Source organism: Oryza sativa, chromosome 5 (genome assembly GCF_034140825.1).
Source record: "Oryza sativa Japonica Group chromosome 5, ASM3414082v1".
Lineage (NCBI taxonomy): Eukaryota > Viridiplantae > Streptophyta > Magnoliopsida > Poales > Poaceae > Oryza > Oryza sativa.
Window position 1 is genome coordinate 29843559 of NC_089039.1, and position 12516 is coordinate 29856074.

Consider the following 12516-nt stretch of genomic DNA (forward strand, 5'->3'; position numbering starts at 1 on the left):
TATATAAGATACGATATATTTTAATACTATAAATTTAGAAAGTTTTCTAGCAGTATTAGTAGTAGTAATAATAATAATAATAATAATTGGAAAGAGGAGGAGAGAGGGGAGGGGAGGCTGGCATCAGCTGTGGTGTGGAGGTAGAGTGGTGAGTGGCACTGTAGAATGCGTGGGCCCATGGACCGCGACAGGGGGGGCCCACACGCCACACATATACTGCAACCAGCTTTTGGCGTCTTGTACTCCACTGTCTCCGTTCATTGTCACGCGCTCCTTCGATTCCTCTTTTCTCCTCCTCCTGAAATGAAAGACAAGAAGAGCTGGTTGTTTTCGTTTTGGCTATAAATAAATCTGTTGCATAAGCCCTCTCCCTGCTTCCGCCTTGTTCAATAATCAATATACTCTTCTCCTCGATCTCTTCTCTTGTCCATCTCCAATAATTCTCCATGTACGCCGCCATGTACCCGGAGACCTTCGGCTTCTCTGCTTACCCCCAGCAGCAGCAGCCGCCGCCCGACGCCGCCTCCTGCATCTACACCACCGCCTTGCCGCTCATCGCCGACCCGCCTGACATCCTCGTGAGCTGCCTCCTCCTCCTCCTTCCTTGCACACTAGCTAATCCGCATGCATGTATCCATGGAATGGATTTTCCTCTAATCGCTCTTTCTCTTACCCATGGTTCATGCATCTGCTCTCTCTCTCTCTCTCTTTCTCTCATCACATCACACGTATGAAGATATGAAATGAATGAAGAAAAACAGTCGCTTTCTCTTGTTCCTATTTCTTTCTGTTTTTTCTTGCTCCGTTATGATTAAGATGGCTTGTTGGTCCATGTACTATCTATGCCAACAAAAGCCCTCAATAATTCACCCCTTCACTTTCCTCTTTTAAGCAAAGCAACCACAACATGTATGTACCTCAGACATTTCATGAGTGAGATGACTAATCGAATCGATCCATCCATCATCCTTAATTGCTGCTGTTGCTTTCCTAATTTCTCTTCAAACGCAAACGCTTAGCTAGCTTCCTAAACAGAGCAACTAAAAATTCACTCACTCACCTTTGAGATTTCTTTTCTTCTTCCACCACTACTCTACTACATACATGGCGTGGCGAATGAATGAATGAATTAATTAAAATTCATACTCTCACCTTTCCTTTTCGCACTCAGCTAATAAGCAGCTAAGCCACCGCGCGAGTGGTGCAAGCAACTGGTCATGTTGGCTGCAACTTTTCCTTTCCTTTTTGTCTTTTTCATTCACATCTTTCTTCCTTTTTCATACTTTTTTTTCTACTTTTCTGCGCGCGCGCGCGCACACACATATATTGGTACATACATGCATCGCGCATGGGTTCAGTCTTTGAGATATTTAGTTTAGTGGCAGGGAGGGGGGATCTAATTAGGTTGAGTCTTAATAGAGCTTTTTTGGCCAGGATTTCTGATGCCCCTCCTGTCCATCAGTATATGCTCTCGGAGCATGACAGGGACCTGTAAGTTGACATGTACTGCACCATCAACATACTACATGCTTGTAGTCGTAGATGTACCCAAAAAAAAACAAAAAAACAAGAGAGAGGCATAGCACTACTTGCAAATGCATCCATATATACTCACTTTTAATTACTTGCCAGCCACACTCCACACACACACTTTGTTATTGCCTCGCGCACTGCTTCCTCTCTTCTGCAATCTTCCCCTCCCCTCCCCATTGAGAGAGGCTACACTTTTCTCTACTCAAATTCCCTAGGAGTACTTTTTTTTTCTCGTCACTCTCCTTGCCTTAATTTGGAGGGAAAAGAATATCTACTTACTGCTGTCGACTCATGTAGACAAAACAAAACAAAGCACAGTCATTAATCTGACCTTAATATCTTTTGGCCTTCTCTACTTTTTTTCCCATAGTAAAAATAAATTATGTTTTCACTCCTGAAACAAAAAGTAAAATCTACTGACCAGAAAATAGAATGCTTGTTAGTAACATGTTTGCAATTAAGAACGTTACATTTCAGTACTTCATTCATTTTAAAATGAATTAACTAAGTGGACTGAAATAACCTCTTTGTCATCTGTCGATCCTACAGGGAAACATGGCACAACCATCCTTTCTATCAGAGTATGACCTTGGAGGGGAAGGGGACCTGTTCAAAGCTCCTGAACCCATCATTGAAGAACCAGTGCTTAGCCTTGATCCAGTTGCAGCAGCCATTTCGATGATGTCTGGCAGTGAGAACGTAATGGATGAAACTATAGAGGTTGCAGATATCAGCGACATTCAGAATGACTCTCTTTTAAGCGAAGTATTATACGAGTGCGAGAAGGAACTCATGGAGAAGTCCGCAATCGAAGAGACTATTTCTGAACTGCTGGACGTCAAGATTCCTATGCTGCAAGTGGAAGAGTTCCCTAGGGAAACCCAAGTACAACTACCGGCCATGGAGAAGGAGAAGCCATCAGTTCCTGAATGTTGTTCACTCCAGAAAAGTGTCAGTTCTGGGTGCCTCAACTCAGCTGATTGGATCAATGGACCAGCCAGGCCAAACTTCCTGGACTTCCAAGGATTGGACTTTGAGACAGCGTTTGGGTTGAGGAGGGCATACAGCGAAGGAGACATTCAGGTTTGATCATTTTTCTCTTGCGGTTATGTTATGTACTTACTACTGTATATAGGTAAGGTAGTGATAGATAAGGAATCGTTGTGAGCAAGCAACGGCTGTGTATTGTAAAGTGTGTTTCCGAAACACAGGTGTCGAGAAAAGAAATCACCTTTGCCCTTGTATGTATATGTGCGTGGTGCTTCTTTACTCAAATTAAAGGCCATCAAAGCTATGACACTGATTTTACTATTTCTGCCCAAAGTAGGCCTTTTCCTTGTGGTTTTAATTTTCTTTCAAGATACTTTTACATGCAAGCTCCTGCATACAAAGTTGGTTTCTAAGAGACTACCTAGGTGCCAAAGCGTACGTGTATATCCTATGGTTTTTTGTTTTTATATACTGTATTATTTTAGAAAGGCCGTGAGATTGTTCGAGTAAACATTTGCAGACCCTGCTAGGTTGTTGAAGAATTGTACTTACGATGCTAGTTGTCTTTCCAACAGAATCTTGGAGCTAGCACCCCTCGACCCGGGAACTCAGGAAACGCTCAATTAGCATCTTGCGAGAGGCTTGTAACCATCAGTGACCTGAAATCTGAAGAAAGGAAGCAGAAGCTATCTAGGTACAGAAAGAAGAAGGTGAAGAGAAACTTTGGCAGAAAGATCAAGGTAAAACTATATATTGTCCTCTTCCTTTTTAATTTTTCAAAGAAAAGAAAAAAGAGAACATAAGGACAGAGAAGGTACTACTACATGATTAATTAGAGAAGCTGATTGAGGCTGATGAATAATAGTACAAACAAGGAGACTGACTGACTGACTGACACTGACTGATGCATCGTTTGGCATGGTTGCAGTATGCTTGCAGGAAGGCTCTTGCAGACAGCCAGCCAAGAGTGCGAGGGAGGTTTGCCAAGATCGAAGAAGGCGACTTGCTCAAGCCAAGGAAGTAGTAAGAGGAAGAAACAAATTAAAGTAACTCCTGGAGAGGACGAGCTGCCAGTGAAGGAAGGAACCTTGGCTTCTAGAAGCTTCTAGCTGGTGGAGGAGGAGGAGGAGGAGGAGGAGGAGAGGAAAGGATCCAAGGTGCAAGGCCCAGCCTTTGTGTGTAGGGGGAGGGCGAGGCCAAGGTGGAAGAGAGGCGCCGTAGTCGCGGCTGCACTTGTCGGAATTAATTTTAGCTGCTTTGGATCGTCTCCTTCTACTACTAGACTAGTACTTGTAATTCTATTTTCCTTCCAATGCATGTGTAATAATAATTAGTAATAATGCTAGTAGTCGGTATTACTTGCTGCGAGCTGAAGGCCGCCCATCCATGTACAAATGGCTCGATGAAGAAACTTATCACTAGTAGTAATAAACTTCAGCTCCCTTCAGGCTTCGCACTGGCACTGGAAGGCATCCATTATCTCTCTCATCTCGTGTGTACATCTTCTTCTTCTTCTCTTGTCACGACGACTCTCGTACAAGTTAAAATGCCGTACTCAATCAACGCCTATGCAATCTTTAAACTAGTAATACCTCCATCTGTACAAGAAATGGAGCTTCCAAATGCTGCACTATATATCTTATTATTATGATTAACAACTCCTTTCCTTTCAGTTCGAGAATGCTCCAAATTAGCATCTCGCACTCGAGCAAGTCCAAAAATAAGGAGAAGACATCATAAGGCTAAAACAAGCAAGAGACAACATGTAGTACCATTATATAACAATAACAAAACAAGTGGCATCACCATCCGTTCGACCATTTGAGTGAAGGTGATGGTCTGATTACTCAGTGCACGCTCTACAATTGAAGGTAGACAATTCTTCTTGAGGCCTCTTATTTGCGCCAGATCACATGGGCATAACCCCAAATGTCACGATCGCAACTTTATTACACTCTTCCATGGTGATGTAATTAGGTAAAGTGAGAGAAAATGAAAAAAAAACAAAACAAACAGGGGAGATGATTCGCCGGTTAGTTGACCCCGTAGATCCACTTCTCTTCGTTGCTGGTGTAAGAGACCAGCTCCCTGGGCTCAAACCAGAGACCAATCTCAGCCTTTGCAGTCTCTGGGCCATCGCTTCCATGGATGATGTTCCTGATGTTGGAATTGATGGAACGTCAGTTAGAAAGATTTACAAAGAGCACATGATGGCATGAAGAAATTCAGGATTTAATTGACAGGTTCTCTACATCTGTATATATGGATGGAAAACAAAATGGATGTTGGGTAATATCAGATTACAATATCAGGCAATAGAGATGGATGCAGTGCCCTTTCTTCATACGAAGTATATACCAATCAATGATAGGGCTAATGCAAGCAAGATGAAGTATTTACCTGCCAACAACAACAGCAAGGTCACCCCTGATGGTTCCTGGTTCAGACTTCTGTGGGTCTGTAGCACCAATCAGTTTTCTCCCGTACTTGATAACACCCTCTCCTTCCCAAACCTGTATAATTGTGGAAGCAATTCGTGTATTGTTACCCAGCAGCACAGGGCATAGTATAAAATGTACTAGGTGATTCCCCGCACTTTGCTACGGGAATTACTAAGTAATTTTCAATATATATTTTTTTCGTTAGAATCAAGCTAGGGGTAAAAAGAGAACAAATGAAATATCAGAGCTTATCAATATTTTTCATGAAACAAACGAATGAAACACGTGCTTTAATGTGGAACATATTGATAAGTTTTGTTAAATATTATAAAAATGATAGATAGATTTGTAAAAATATTGTGAAAATGATGTGAGGGGTGATGATTGGATATGTTTGCATGTTGATTTGTTGAATTAAATAGATTGTAGATAATGCTGCATACTTGCATGAGGTTGAATATGTAATTATTGCTAGTGGGTGATGATGTGGCATGGTTGCATGTTAAGGTTTAGAGTTAGTGGGTTATAAGTTTATAGAAAGTATAGATTTGCAGGGATGAAGCATCAGTTTACCATGGCAAGCACAGGGCCAGAGCTAAGGAAGTCACACAATCCATTGAAGAAAGGTCTGTCTTTCAAATCATGATAGTGCTTCTGAGCAAATTCTTTGGATGGAACCACCAGCTTGATGGCAACAAGCTTGAATCCTTTTCTTTCAAATCGGGACAGTATCTCAGAAATCTGTAGAAAGAGGAGGAAAAAGCGGATATGAACAACATCCATCATACAGTATTCCCGTAGGAAATTATTAGCAGGCATATGGAGACAATAAACAGTAGAGTACAATTTAGTGTTTGGTTGCATGATTGAAATTGGTTACATGTCGGCCTGCCACTAGCCAGGATGTTAGTAGTAGTACTGGGGACCATTGATTTGACAAACCTGAGAGAAGAGGAGATGAGAGGAGAGGACCCCAAGTGTGCAGTGCAGAGTTGAGGAGCCCAATTGGAGAAAAGAAATGAAAAGAGAGCAGAATGACAGATCTGCCATCACATCTCAAAGTTTGTCTCATGTGAATGTGATTACTACTCAGTATTATTAGTCATATGTAGAACTGAGATGAGATGGTACTATGCATTATATAGTTGTTACTAGTGGTATATCGAAGTATATGTACTCCAGTATGTTAGTAATAGAGATGTACTAGTAATCGGAGGAAGTACATGGTACCAACATGAGCATGTAATGGGATTCCGTAATTTTATATCGTAGTATGATGTATGCACTAGTAATTTGCTGGTGTTAATGCTACGGTGATACTTAATAGAACCCATGTTAGTATTATTAAATTAAAAAAAATCATGTTGGTGATGCAATACAAGTAGTAGTTACCAGGCCCCTTTGGACGCCGTCAGGCTTGATGACAGGGACCTGTAAGTTGACATGTACTGCACCATCAACATACTACATGCTTGTAGTCGTAGATGTACCCAAAAAAAAACAAAAAAACAAGAGAGAGGCATAGCACTACTTGCAAATGCATCCATATATACTCACTTTTAATTACTTGCCAGCCACACTCCACACACACACTTTGTTATTGCCTCGCGCACTGCTTCCTCTCTTCTGCAATCTTCCCCTCCCCTCCCCATTGAGAGAGGCTACACTTTTCTCTACTCAAATTCCCTAGGAGTACTTTTTTTTTCTCGTCACTCTCCTTGCCTTAATTTGGAGGGAAAAGAATATCTACTTACTGCTGTCGACTCATGTAGACAAAACAAAACAAAGCACAGTCATTAATCTGACCTTAATATCTTTTGGCCTTCTCTACTTTTTTTCCCATAGTAAAAATAAATTATGTTTTCACTCCTGAAACAAAAAGTAAAATCTACTGACCAGAAAATAGAATGCTTGTTAGTAACATGTTTGCAATTAAGAACGTTACATTTCAGTACTTCATTCATTTTAAAATGAATTAACTAAGTGGACTGAAATAACCTCTTTGTCATCTGTCGATCCTACAGGGAAACATGGCACAACCATCCTTTCTATCAGAGTATGACCTTGGAGGGGAAGGGGACCTGTTCAAAGCTCCTGAACCCATCATTGAAGAACCAGTGCTTAGCCTTGATCCAGTTGCAGCAGCCATTTCGATGATGTCTGGCAGTGAGAACGTAATGGATGAAACTATAGAGGTTGCAGATATCAGCGACATTCAGAATGACTCTCTTTTAAGCGAAGTATTATACGAGTGCGAGAAGGAACTCATGGAGAAGTCCGCAATCGAAGAGACTATTTCTGAACTGCTGGACGTCAAGATTCCTATGCTGCAAGTGGAAGAGTTCCCTAGGGAAACCCAAGTACAACTACCGGCCATGGAGAAGGAGAAGCCATCAGTTCCTGAATGTTGTTCACTCCAGAAAAGTGTCAGTTCTGGGTGCCTCAACTCAGCTGATTGGATCAATGGACCAGCCAGGCCAAACTTCCTGGACTTCCAAGGATTGGACTTTGAGACAGCGTTTGGGTTGAGGAGGGCATACAGCGAAGGAGACATTCAGGTTTGATCATTTTTCTCTTGCGGTTATGTTATGTACTTACTACTGTATATAGGTAAGGTAGTGATAGATAAGGAATCGTTGTGAGCAAGCAACGGCTGTGTATTGTAAAGTGTGTTTCCGAAACACAGGTGTCGAGAAAAGAAATCACCTTTGCCCTTGTATGTATATGTGCGTGGTGCTTCTTTACTCAAATTAAAGGCCATCAAAGCTATGACACTGATTTTACTATTTCTGCCCAAAGTAGGCCTTTTCCTTGTGGTTTTAATTTTCTTTCAAGATACTTTTACATGCAAGCTCCTGCATACAAAGTTGGTTTCTAAGAGACTACCTAGGTGCCAAAGCGTACGTGTATATCCTATGGTTTTTTGTTTTTATATACTGTATTATTTTAGAAAGGCCGTGAGATTGTTCGAGTAAACATTTGCAGACCCTGCTAGGTTGTTGAAGAATTGTACTTACGATGCTAGTTGTCTTTCCAACAGAATCTTGGAGCTAGCACCCCTCGACCCGGGAACTCAGGAAACGCTCAATTAGCATCTTGCGAGAGGCTTGTAACCATCAGTGACCTGAAATCTGAAGAAAGGAAGCAGAAGCTATCTAGGTACAGAAAGAAGAAGGTGAAGAGAAACTTTGGCAGAAAGATCAAGGTAAAACTATATATTGTCCTCTTCCTTTTTAATTTTTCAAAGAAAAGAAAAAAGAGAACATAAGGACAGAGAAGGTACTACTACATGATTAATTAGAGAAGCTGATTGAGGCTGATGAATAATAGTACAAACAAGGAGACTGACTGACTGACTGACACTGACTGATGCATCGTTTGGCATGGTTGCAGTATGCTTGCAGGAAGGCTCTTGCAGACAGCCAGCCAAGAGTGCGAGGGAGGTTTGCCAAGATCGAAGAAGGCGACTTGCTCAAGCCAAGGAAGTAGTAAGAGGAAGAAACAAATTAAAGTAACTCCTGGAGAGGACGAGCTGCCAGTGAAGGAAGGAACCTTGGCTTCTAGAAGCTTCTAGCTGGTGGAGGAGGAGGAGGAGGAGGAGGAGGAGAGGAAAGGATCCAAGGTGCAAGGCCCAGCCTTTGTGTGTAGGGGGAGGGCGAGGCCAAGGTGGAAGAGAGGCGCCGTAGTCGCGGCTGCACTTGTCGGAATTAATTTTAGCTGCTTTGGATCGTCTCCTTCTACTACTAGACTAGTACTTGTAATTCTATTTTCCTTCCAATGCATGTGTAATAATAATTAGTAATAATGCTAGTAGTCGGTATTACTTGCTGCGAGCTGAAGGCCGCCCATCCATGTACAAATGGCTCGATGAAGAAACTTATCACTAGTAGTAATAAACTTCAGCTCCCTTCAGGCTTCGCACTGGCACTGGAAGGCATCCATTATCTCTCTCATCTCGTGTGTACATCTTCTTCTTCTTCTCTTGTCACGACGACTCTCGTACAAGTTAAAATGCCGTACTCAATCAACGCCTATGCAATCTTTAAACTAGTAATACCTCCATCTGTACAAGAAATGGAGCTTCCAAATGCTGCACTATATATCTTATTATTATGATTAACAACTCCTTTCCTTTCAGTTCGAGAATGCTCCAAATTAGCATCTCGCACTCGAGCAAGTCCAAAAATAAGGAGAAGACATCATAAGGCTAAAACAAGCAAGAGACAACATGTAGTACCATTATATAACAATAACAAAACAAGTGGCATCACCATCCGTTCGACCATTTGAGTGAAGGTGATGGTCTGATTACTCAGTGCACGCTCTACAATTGAAGGTAGACAATTCTTCTTGAGGCCTCTTATTTGCGCCAGATCACATGGGCATAACCCCAAATGTCACGATCGCAACTTTATTACACTCTTCCATGGTGATGTAATTAGGTAAAGTGAGAGAAAATGAAAAAAAAACAAAACAAACAGGGGAGATGATTCGCCGGTTAGTTGACCCCGTAGATCCACTTCTCTTCGTTGCTGGTGTAAGAGACCAGCTCCCTGGGCTCAAACCAGAGACCAATCTCAGCCTTTGCAGTCTCTGGGCCATCGCTTCCATGGATGATGTTCCTGATGTTGGAATTGATGGAACGTCAGTTAGAAAGATTTACAAAGAGCACATGATGGCATGAAGAAATTCAGGATTTAATTGACAGGTTCTCTACATCTGTATATATGGATGGAAAACAAAATGGATGTTGGGTAATATCAGATTACAATATCAGGCAATAGAGATGGATGCAGTGCCCTTTCTTCATACGAAGTATATACCAATCAATGATAGGGCTAATGCAAGCAAGATGAAGTATTTACCTGCCAACAACAACAGCAAGGTCACCCCTGATGGTTCCTGGTTCAGACTTCTGTGGGTCTGTAGCACCAATCAGTTTTCTCCCGTACTTGATAACACCCTCTCCTTCCCAAACCTGTATAATTGTGGAAGCAATTCGTGTATTGTTACCCAGCAGCACAGGGCATAGTATAAAATGTACTAGGTGATTCCCCGCACTTTGCTACGGGAATTACTAAGTAATTTTCAATATATATTTTTTTCGTTAGAATCAAGCTAGGGGTAAAAAGAGAACAAATGAAATATCAGAGCTTATCAATATTTTTCATGAAACAAACGAATGAAACACGTGCTTTAATGTGGAACATATTGATAAGTTTTGTTAAATATTATAAAAATGATAGATAGATTTGTAAAAATATTGTGAAAATGATGTGAGGGGTGATGATTGGATATGTTTGCATGTTGATTTGTTGAATTAAATAGATTGTAGATAATGCTGCATACTTGCATGAGGTTGAATATGTAATTATTGCTAGTGGGTGATGATGTGGCATGGTTGCATGTTAAGGTTTAGAGTTAGTGGGTTATAAGTTTATAGAAAGTATAGATTTGCAGGGATGAAGCATCAGTTTACCATGGCAAGCACAGGGCCAGAGCTAAGGAAGTCACACAATCCATTGAAGAAAGGTCTGTCTTTCAAATCATGATAGTGCTTCTGAGCAAATTCTTTGGATGGAACCACCAGCTTGATGGCAACAAGCTTGAATCCTTTTCTTTCAAATCGGGACAGTATCTCAGAAATCTGTAGAAAGAGGAGGAAAAAGCGGATATGAACAACATCCATCATACAGTATTCCCGTAGGAAATTATTAGCAGGCATATGGAGACAATAAACAGTAGAGTACAATTTAGTGTTTGGTTGCATGATTGAAATTGGTTACATGTCGGCCTGCCACTAGCCAGGATGTTAGTAGTAGTACTGGGGACCATTGATTTGACAAACCTGAGAGAAGAGGAGATGAGAGGAGAGGACCCCAAGTGTGCAGTGCAGAGTTGAGGAGCCCAATTGGAGAAAAGAAATGAAAAGAGAGCAGAATGACAGATCTGCCATCACATCTCAAAGTTTGTCTCATGTGAATGTGATTACTACTCAGTATTATTAGTCATATGTAGAACTGAGATGAGATGGTACTATGCATTATATAGTTGTTACTAGTGGTATATCGAAGTATATGTACTCCAGTATGTTAGTAATAGAGATGTACTAGTAATCGGAGGAAGTACATGGTACCAACATGAGCATGTAATGGGATTCCGTAATTTTATATCGTAGTATGATGTATGCACTAGTAATTTGCTGGTGTTAATGCTACGGTGATACTTAATAGAACCCATGTTAGTATTATTAAATTAAAAAAAATCATGTTGGTGATGCAATACAAGTAGTAGTTACCAGGCCCCTTTGGACGCCGTCAGGCTTGATGGCGATAAAGGTGCGCTCCATCTACATTGGAGGAAAGGAGCATTGTCAAATAAATCAATTCTAATAGAGCAGTGGATAAATAGGAATTAAAAAAAAAGTGGGGAATGGGATGGGTGGGGGCGGAAGGAAGGAAGGAAATACTAGTACCTCTGCAGCATGCGCCTCCTGATCCTGTAGCATGTAAACTGCAAAAGAGAAGAGGAGAAATGGGAATTCGATTAGAGTAGAGACAAAAATTAAGAAAGGATCGGTTGGTGGTGGGGATCGGATGTGGAAGGAATAGAACCAGCGGCGGGGATGGCAGCGAGCCATCCGGCGGCGGCGGCGGAGGAGTTGTGGTGGTAGGAGTAGGCGTAAGCTGTGGGGAGGGTCTTCCTCCCCAGGTTGGTGAGGGTGGCCAGCGCCGCGTTCCTCCCCTCTGCGTGCAGCGTGCGTACAGTATTTCATCAGTTTGTCCACTCCTGGAACCCTCCTCCCTAATCAAATCAAAAGAAAAGAAAAGCAACTAACTGACCGGCTAGGAGGGAGGTGCGCGGGGAGGAGGCGGCGGCGGTGGCGGAGAGGAGAGACTTGGCGGCCTTGCACGCCGACTGGCAGAGCTTGCTCATGGTGGCTTGGCTAGGGTTCCGCTGCTGCTGCTGGGTTGCGGCGTCGATCGATGTGATTTGATTGGATTGGATTGGATTGTACCCCCACCCCACTAGCCCTCCAGTCTTGTACTAGTATGTACTATGATATGGTAGTAGTGGCCTCGCCGGCGTCGTCGGTGCCGCTTTGATCCGGAGGACCTCTTCTCCTTCTCAGTGGCTGGCGCACGCCTCGACACGACAGCGCTCAGGATTCCTTTTTTTTATTTTACTCTTTTCTCCCTGCCTCGAGGCCTCCTTGTCGGGGGCACCACGGTCATTTCCCTTCTTGCCCCTTTGCCTTTTTTTTCTTTTCCCTTGGGCCTTCGGCTTCGGGGAGGAGAGATCGAACCTCGTTAATTTTCCCCCAACCAACGCAATGCATGAGCATCCCATACCATTCCTTCCTCGCTCCTCCCTCCCTCCCATCTCATAGCCAGCCAGGAGTATTATACCGGAGTAGAGTACCTACCATGCACCTCTTTTTTTTTTCTAATAATAAAATCAAACCAATTAGGAAGAGCACAGCACAGACCCGAGTAAACAATTGTTCCATCGGATCCGCAAGCCAGGAAAAACATTTTACATGTGGTTGCAT

At 42.3% G+C, this 12516-nt stretch overlaps 4 protein-coding genes across 5 annotated transcripts; 2 read left to right on the forward strand and 2 right to left on the reverse strand.

Annotated features, from left to right (window-relative positions):
• Positions 1-373: 373 nt before the first annotated feature.
• LOC4339814 (uncharacterized) lies at positions 374-3985 on the forward strand. Of its 2 annotated transcripts, none has more exons than XM_015783846.3 (4): positions 374-578; positions 2083-2616; positions 3099-3263; positions 3452-3985. In XM_015783846.3, exons 1-4 carry the CDS (start codon positions 447-449, stop codon positions 3545-3547), a joined length of 927 nt encoding a protein of 308 aa, XP_015639332.1. In that variant the 5' UTR covers positions 374-446; the 3' UTR covers positions 3548-3985. The 2 variants fall into 2 exon arrangements, with proteins under 2 accessions (XP_015639332.1, XP_066166611.1); XM_066310514.1 differs by lacking the exon at positions 374-578 and adding an exon at positions 1378-1491.
• Positions 3986-4266: 281 nt separating this feature from the next.
• Positions 4267-6322, reverse strand: LOC136356510 (nucleoside diphosphate kinase 3-like). The gene is made up of 3 exons (XM_066310517.1): positions 5538-6322; positions 4924-5036; positions 4267-4680 (listed from the first exon to the last, which is right to left on the reverse strand). The coding sequence occupies exons 1-3, from the start codon at positions 5826-5828 to the stop codon at positions 4557-4559; spliced, it is 528 nt and encodes a 175-aa protein (XP_066166614.1). The 5' UTR covers positions 5829-6322; the 3' UTR covers positions 4267-4556.
• A 672-nt stretch (positions 6323-6994) lies between these two features.
• On the forward strand, positions 6995-8905 carry LOC136356509 (uncharacterized). The gene is made up of 3 exons (XM_066310515.1): positions 6995-7522; positions 8005-8169; positions 8358-8905. The coding sequence occupies exons 1-3, from the start codon at positions 6995-6997 to the stop codon at positions 8451-8453; spliced, it is 789 nt and encodes a 262-aa protein (XP_066166612.1). The 3' UTR covers positions 8454-8905.
• A 267-nt stretch (positions 8906-9172) lies between these two features.
• Positions 9173-12128, reverse strand: LOC4339815 (nucleoside diphosphate kinase 3). Its single transcript, XM_015783847.2, has 7 exons — positions 11807-12128; positions 11579-11710; positions 11440-11477; positions 11263-11313; positions 10444-10611; positions 9830-9942; positions 9173-9586 (listed from the first exon to the last, which is right to left on the reverse strand). The coding sequence occupies exons 1-7, from the start codon at positions 11898-11900 to the stop codon at positions 9463-9465; spliced, it is 720 nt and encodes a 239-aa protein (XP_015639333.1). The 5' UTR covers positions 11901-12128; the 3' UTR covers positions 9173-9462.
• Positions 12129-12516: the final 388 nt, after the last annotated feature.

Bases quoted from the DNA above. Each gene is read 5' to 3' on its own strand.
- LOC4339814 (XM_015783846.3), top strand. From the start codon at position 447: ATGTACGCCGCCATGTACCCGGAGACCTTCGGCTTCTCTGCTTACCCC. The intron at 2,617-3,098 runs GTTTGATCATTT...TCTTTCCAACAG, and splicing joins ACAGCGAAGGAGACATTCAG to AATCTTGGAGCTAGCACCCC. The intron at 3,264-3,451 runs GTAAAACTATAT...GCATGGTTGCAG, and splicing joins ACTTTGGCAGAAAGATCAAG to TATGCTTGCAGGAAGGCTCT.
- LOC136356510 (XM_066310517.1), bottom strand. From the start codon at position 5,828: ATGCAACCAAACACTAAATTGTACTCTACTGTTTATTGTCTCCATATG. The intron at 5,037-5,537 runs GTAAACTGATGC...ACAATTATACAG, and splicing joins CTGGCCCTGTGCTTGCCATG to GTTTGGGAAGGAGAGGGTGT. The intron at 4,681-4,923 runs GTAAATACTTCA...TTCCAACATCAG, and splicing joins CTTGCTGTTGTTGTTGGCAG to GAACATCATCCATGGAAGCG.
- LOC136356509 (XM_066310515.1), top strand. From the start codon at position 6,995: ATGGCACAACCATCCTTTCTATCAGAGTATGACCTTGGAGGGGAAGGG. The intron at 7,523-8,004 runs GTTTGATCATTT...TCTTTCCAACAG, and splicing joins ACAGCGAAGGAGACATTCAG to AATCTTGGAGCTAGCACCCC. The intron at 8,170-8,357 runs GTAAAACTATAT...GCATGGTTGCAG, and splicing joins ACTTTGGCAGAAAGATCAAG to TATGCTTGCAGGAAGGCTCT.
- LOC4339815 (XM_015783847.2), bottom strand. From the start codon at position 11,900: ATGAGCAAGCTCTGCCAGTCGGCGTGCAAGGCCGCCAAGTCTCTCCTC. The intron at 11,478-11,578 runs GTTCTATTCCTT...TCTCTTTTGCAG, and splicing joins CGCTGCCATCCCCGCCGCTG to TTTACATGCTACAGGATCAG. The intron at 10,612-11,262 runs GTAACTACTACT...CTCTTTCTACAG, and splicing joins ACGGCGTCCAAAGGGGCCTG to ATTTCTGAGATACTGTCCCG.